The following is a 6,915-nucleotide window of genomic DNA, read 5'->3' on the forward strand; positions in this document are numbered from 1 at the left end:
TCTCGATTAAAATTAATTTTTAAGTAGTTGCCCCGTAATTTTTATTGAATAATTCTCTCATTTAAATTCCATGCTCTCGTACATATTCCGAAAATCGACATATGGGTCAACACGACCATTTTTAAATCTCATGTACCTCAGGGAATTTGCGAATGCAAATATACTACACTTCCGGGAGAGCTTGGAACAGCTGTTTACACAGCAACGATAAAATGTTAATATTTTATCTATCTTATCTCGTTTGAATTTCAGTACCAGAATAACGCTCGAGTAATGTGTATCTCTTCTCCAGTGGTATTTAGTGAATCGCGATAAAGATCAAAATTATTGTGAGAATAATTGAGATTGAGAAGTGAGAAAATGGCAGATGTGGATGAAGCTCAATTACTCCCTAAGAGTATTAAACTACCACCAGCTGTTGAAGTGTTTGCTAATTTAAAAAATGCCCAGAATTTTGCCATCGACATAGGTAAATAAAATACATGACTTGACGTTTAAAGATGACCCATCGTAAAAATTGGTCTTTGAGGTTAAAATTAATTGAGTTGTAATAATAATGATTATTGGGCTTTAGACTGAACATTAAATATATAATTTTAATAGTTATTCAATTAGAGGGGTAATTAGAAAAAATTCAGTCACGAGAATGTACTCTTCAATCTCTTTATAGTAATGTTCATAAATCTCTCAGGTCTCTCCCTAACGAAAATCGCCTACTACTCCACGATTAGCTACCGAAAAGCCTTGTACGACGGGGAAGACAGTGACACCCCAGGTGATGGTACCTACAAGTTGCAAGAAGGCAGTCGTCTGCATTTCGTCAAGTTTGAAACCCGTCACATCGAGGATTGTCTCGATTTCGTGAAAGAACACCTGGTGAACGCCGAGAGATTTCAAGGGAAAAGCATCAAAGTGACCGGTGGTGGAGCATACAAATACACCTCATCAATTCAATCAAAACTCGGCCTCCTGGTGGATAAAGAGGACGAAATAGGCTGTCTCATCAAGGGCTGCAATTTTCTCCTGAAGAACATCCCCTGCGAGGCATTTGAATTTGAGAGACACAGAAATCCAGAATACAAATTCGAAAAAGCTGGTCCCAATATTTTTCCTTATCTTTTAGTGAACATTGGCAGTGGTGTTAGCATTTTAAAAGTTGAGTCAGAACGAGATTATGAGAGGGTGGGAGGAACAGCGACTGGAGGAGGAACATTTTGGGGACTAGGATCTCTTCTCACAAAAGCCAAAGGTTTTGATGAATTGCTGGAGTTAGCAGAGAGAGGTGATCACAGAAATGTCGATATGTTGGTGAAAGATATATACGGAGGTGATTATTCATCCCAGGGACTCTCTGGTGACTTAATCGCCTCGTCCTTCGGTAAAGCCATGTCCTGTAATAATGTCCAAGGTGCTAAAGGCTACTCAGATGCTGATGTTGCTCGCAGTCTTCTATTCACCATCAGCAATGACATCGGGCAAATAGCAAGTTTATATGCCGCCATCCACAACATGGATAAGGTTTACTTCGGTGGATATTTCTTGAGGAATCATCCATTGTCGATGCACACCATCTCGTTTGCGATCAAGTACTGGTCAGGAGGAAAAGTGAAGCCATTGTTTCTGAGGCATGAAGGCTATTTAGGAGCTATTGGTGCTTTTCTCTATGGGGCTGAGCAGAGTAATGAGTACAGTTGGCTCGAAAATTACGCTGGAAGCTCAGGGTTCAAGGATTCAATAGCTACGGATATGGGGATTAAGATGGATCAACTGGAGATTGATAGAGCTGAAAATGCTGTGACATTTTGCCCACTGTTGAGAGATCCTGCCTCTTATTGCCCAGATACAACTGATCTTGCACAGGATAAGGAGGCCAGAGATTATTGGCTGCAGTGTTTCGAGGAATCAATTGACAAATTTATCGCAAGGGCGATCTATAGTCAGCCCCAGAGTCCCACTGCCAAAGATCGTGCAAGCAAATTGAAGGAGAAGTATATCAACAGGCTTCATTATCTTCATCTTCAACCTTTTGCTTATGGAGCATTAACCGTGAGGACTCTTCTTGACACCATTGAGCACTGCATGAAAGAGTTTGATTTCCCAGATCCCTATCTTCAACAGAAAAAAAAAGAGAATGAAGAAGCTATGACTTATTTAAAAGCTCGATTGGACGTTTTGGATGAGTTAGAGGGTGAGGAGAAGCTGAAAGCATTGGTTTTGGGTGTTCTTGCTGGAAATATGTTTGACTGGGGAGCTAAAGAAGTGGCAGACCTCATGGAATCTTCGACATTTGGATTCGAGGATGCCCAGAGAAAAATTCCTACTCGACCCTGGCTACAGGATGATTTGGACGACTGGATTTCAAGGCTCCAGGACGAGACTTCTCACACTTGTGCAGCTATATTTGTGGACAACAGTGGGGTTGATATTGTTCTCGGAATTCTGCCCTTCGTCAGAGATTTATTGCAGAGAGGAACCAAAGTCATTTTATGCGCCAATTCAATGCCAGCTCTCAATGATGTGACCTATCCAGAGTTGTTGGGGACTCTCAAGGAAGCTGGAAAAGTCTGTAAGGATATAAAATATGCTTTGAAGGAGAACAGACTGATGGCCATGGAGACAGCACAGGCTGGACCTTGCTTGGACCTCAGTCGATTAAATTTGGATCTTTGCAAAGCAATGATTAAACACAACGTAGATCTGGTAGTGATCGAGGGAATGGGTCGCACTCTCCACACAAATCTACATGCAAAATTAAAATGCGAATGCCTGAAACTCGCTGTTGTAAAAAATCGATGGTTAGCGACACGATTGGGTGGTGATATGTACGCTGTGATTTGTAAATATGAGCGGCCATCATCAAAAAATTCCCTGAGACTGTTGAACAGCCAGTCTTGCACTGATACCTGCCTAAAATCTACGGTTGATGAATGCATCTGTGCGGAACTCATGAGACCATCTGATTCGAGAGAGCAAAGTGTCACAGCTGAGTAAAATATATGAATTATGTGTTGCAACCGTCAGAAATGTCACAACACAAGTTGTCCCCTTTAATTAATTATGACATTACCGTGGGAATTATTAATTATAGACAAAAATGTGCAGAGAGCCTTCCCCTTCTTTGGATTTTGTCAGCTGAAACTTTCGTCACCTATTAAAATTCGTATTGCAATAATAAATGGATGAGGTCTTAGCTAAGTTATCGCGTGTTACCATTTCTATTGATTCTACAGAATCCATCTAAGGGAGAATGAAAAATGTGAAGGATTGATAGGAAATTAAAAAAAGAAACAATATTTTGAGAAAAAATATTGAAAGACATGCAGAAATACCGTGTTGCCTTAAATTCACTGGTGATCGCAAGTCTTCCCATGTTAAAAAGACGAATAAACACCAAAGAAAACTGGAAAATGTAAATCATACGATTCACTTCTTTAATCATTGTTTTCCTATAATTTCATTTTTCTTGATCGAAGAACCAATCAAAAAGGACAGATTTAACAAACGACAATAATTGTTCTGACGCTGAAGAACAATTTTCTGTGATACTAATATTAAATGTACCTACGAATGAAGTGAAATTTCAATGTGAATTTAAGACTGTGAAAGAAAACAATTTCATTCGATTGTTTTCTGATGATTTCAAATATGCTTGATGAGTTATGCACGATTTTTCTTCGAATAAAGTTGAATCAACGATCAATTCTGGTATTTCAGTATTTTTTGGGGTTGGTTAAGGGTGATGTACTAAATAAATGTCGAATAACCATTTTCTTTTTCAATTTGTATTCATGCGAATTACGTAATTATTTTGGAAAATAAGAAGAATATATCCAAAGACTTTAGACATATTCAGAAATTTTTTCATGGCACAGAATTTTGGCGTAACCCATTTTTTTAAATAATTTCACGAACAAGATGCAAAAAAATAATTATGTATTTACGTTTCAACTCTTGAACTGCTGAAATAACAACCAAAGACCTCTCACGTTACTACAACTTCCGATTGTATGTGCTCCATATCTGTCAATTCATGTTCTGCAATTACAGTTTCTGATTCTTTTTCTTTCGAGTCTTCAGTATTTGTGAGACTGTTGTGCATTCTTTTCAAGTGTTTTTTGTAATTTGATGAATTCGTGAAGTTTCTGTTGCAGTTTGAACAAGTATAAGGCTTCTCTCCAGTGTGTTGACGCTTGTGAACCTATAGAATATTTTAAAGATAATGTTTATGTATAGGTTAACGAGAAAATACAACAATTGATTCTCACTACTAAAATAGCCAAATATCTGAAGCTTTTTTCGCAGATGTCACACTTATAGGGCGTCACTCCGGTATGAATCCTCGTGTGAGCTGTCAACGTTCCCTTTTCTCGGAATGATTTATAACAAATTTCGCATTGATACGGTTTCATTAATGTATGAGAAACCGAGTGTTTGCCTATTGAGTAGAAAATTCCATCCAATTAACCATCGAGATCAATTAATATCAATTATGAGGATCTAGTTCAGTTAATCAGAAAATAATTGCGAATACTTACTGAGAAGTCTCTCAGTCCGGAACCCTCGATTACAAATATTGCATGCATAACTTTTTTCCTCAGAATGAATACCTAAATGTGTGATAAGTGAACCTTTAGACACAAATGATTTTCCACATATATCACAGAGGAAATCTCTTTCTTCATTGTGCATTTTTCCATGGCACTCGAGAGCATTTTTTGTTTTGAATCTGGAGAAAAAAAACTCTGAGTCATTTTTTTTATTATTGATATTGAAAAAATAGAGGGAATAGGTAAAAATATTCATAATTTTGTCGATAATTTTTTACTCACATTCTACCACAAAGTTCACAAGAAAATTTCGATCGTTTTTCCACTGGCAAATGAAGTTTAGAATGCACTGCCAATGCATAAGTGCTTTTGAATGATTTTCCACATATTTCGCAGGGATAAGGTCTATTATCGGTATGGACGAGGGCATGAGCATTCAATATTGACTTCTGATTGAATGTTTTTCCACAAATATTACATCTGGTATGAAAAAGACACGATTAATGCAGGACCCTGGAAAAAGGTAGTTGGAAAAAAAAATTGGATCTCTTACTCGAACTTCTTGGGACTCTGGTGCAACATACAATGTTTTGAGAAGCTTCGGTACCTGTCGTATTGCCTTCCACAGTGAATACATTTGAAAATTGGTGGACGATTGTGGGAATTCGTATAATGCTGAGACAAATCTTGGAGAGAGTCAAGGACTCCGCTGTTGCAGAGAACACAGGTCCAGGGATAACCTTGGAGAGCCTCACAGATCCTCGGTTTCGAGGGCATATCTTTTTTCCTCTTTCCATCTTTTTTTGATAATTTTTGCTGGGATAGTTCATCTAGTTTCTCCGGATTCGGTGAGTCTGGATCTTCTTTTATCTGGAGTTCACTTATTGGGTGATAAATACTCTCCAAAAATACCTGGACTTTTGATGCTCTTTCAAATAAATCGTACGAGTCGTCTAGTCTGTCGCAGCAGCGGTGACAAATTATTGTTGGTAACACATCACAAACTGAGACCTAGAATTATTTATTTCAGAGAACAGCTTTTTTTGCTGTCACAAGTTGCTTTCGTTGTCAGATTTTATCATCATTTTCCATTGCCATTGGGACAAAAATGATGAAATATTTTGAACTTACGGGAATTTGAAGACAAGTCGCAGTTTTAATCCCCAATTTTCGTTTTAATCCCTCATCACTAAACATGTTAACATACTCTTTAGTATTTCTTCCACATAACCGGCACAGCGTTTTCCCTGACATTGTTGAGGTTATATCAAAATCACAAATAATACCCGATCTCAATTCAAGTTTGAGAAAAAAAAATTATACCCTGTGACGTCAATAAAATAATAATTCGAATAATCTAAAACCCTTCGAATTTATTATAATGTCATTTAAAAAAATGTACGGAACCCAGAGTACTTTCCTGTGAAATCTGAAGATCCAGAAAATGAATCCAGAAAATTCCCATAAAATAAATAACACCGCCAAGTACTAGAGTTAAGTACCATAACTGGATGGAATTTCACTCATGATTGCGCTTCAGCAAAATTTTTGAAACTCAAAAAAATTATTGCCGATATCTTACCATTTTTCATGTTTTTTTATTTTAATTTCTGGAAGACCCTGGATCCGTAAATTTTTTTTAACGTAAAAATCGTTTTTCATATTAAAAAATGTATGAATCCTCCATCGCAACTCTAAAAAATTCATGGCTCACAAAATTGAATAGGAAAATTGAAAAAATAAAAAAATGTGTTCTCATCGAAATCTCGGAAAACCGTCGGACAAAATGACGAACAAAAAAAATGGTATCCAGTGTCCTTGTTCCCGAATTTTCCACTCAGCGCGAAAAATCTGAAATTCTCAGAAGAATTCCTCGAGAGAAAAGATCTCAGGTAGATCTTATTCTCAGGTAAAGGCCCTTGTCCCGCGATTTCGTCCCACGATTCTGTTAAAAAACCAAGTCCCCCATCTTCGGGCACCACAAGAGCCAACAGGTTGTCCCACACCTGGCAGTACGTTTATTTCCACCTGATGTTTCGCCATAGTATCCCCGCCAGTAAAATACACAGTACCCAGAGTACCGAGAGTATCCAAAGTTAACTTATCACCACGAAAGAATGGTCTTCGGGTTTGTCCCCACTAAATTTCCATTCCTCTCATGTACCATTAATCGCATGCCTCAGATTAACAGGAAGAAATTTCAACCTGAAAAAAATTATTCCAATTCTGGGATTATGTTCACCGATTAAGAATTGATTCAATTTATTCAATTTACTCTTCCCATTTTTTTTTTAGTAATAACGAATTATGATGGTGATTATTATTGATTATTCTTAAAGACATTTATTTATATTTGGAGTAGTAAAAA

General features: G+C 37.3%; 2 protein-coding genes across 2 annotated transcripts; one reads left to right on the forward strand and one right to left on the reverse strand.

Annotated features, from left to right (window-relative positions):
- Positions 1-184: 184 nt before the first annotated feature.
- Positions 185-3,700, forward strand: LOC105263552 (pantothenate kinase 4). Its single transcript, XM_011299821.1, has 2 exons — positions 185-469; positions 692-3,700. The coding sequence occupies exons 1-2, from the start codon at positions 361-363 to the stop codon at positions 2,989-2,991; spliced, it is 2,409 nt and encodes an 802-aa protein (XP_011298123.1). The 5' UTR covers positions 185-360; the 3' UTR covers positions 2,992-3,700.
- A 93-nt stretch (positions 3,701-3,793) lies between these two features.
- On the reverse strand, positions 3,794-6,155 carry LOC105263553 (zinc finger protein OZF). Its single transcript, XM_011299823.1, has 6 exons — positions 5,679-6,155; positions 5,101-5,558; positions 4,830-5,027; positions 4,536-4,726; positions 4,266-4,435; positions 3,794-4,198 (listed from the first exon to the last, which is right to left on the reverse strand). The coding sequence occupies exons 1-6, from the start codon at positions 5,799-5,801 to the stop codon at positions 3,983-3,985; spliced, it is 1,356 nt and encodes a 451-aa protein (XP_011298125.1). The 5' UTR covers positions 5,802-6,155; the 3' UTR covers positions 3,794-3,982.
- Positions 6,156-6,915: the final 760 nt, after the last annotated feature.

The sequence above is a fragment of the Fopius arisanus genome, unplaced genomic scaffold, assembly GCF_000806365.1.
Source record: "Fopius arisanus strain USDA-PBARC FA_bdor unplaced genomic scaffold, ASM80636v1 scaffold00015, whole genome shotgun sequence".
In the NCBI taxonomy this organism is placed as follows: Eukaryota; Metazoa; Arthropoda; class Insecta; order Hymenoptera; family Braconidae; genus Fopius; species Fopius arisanus.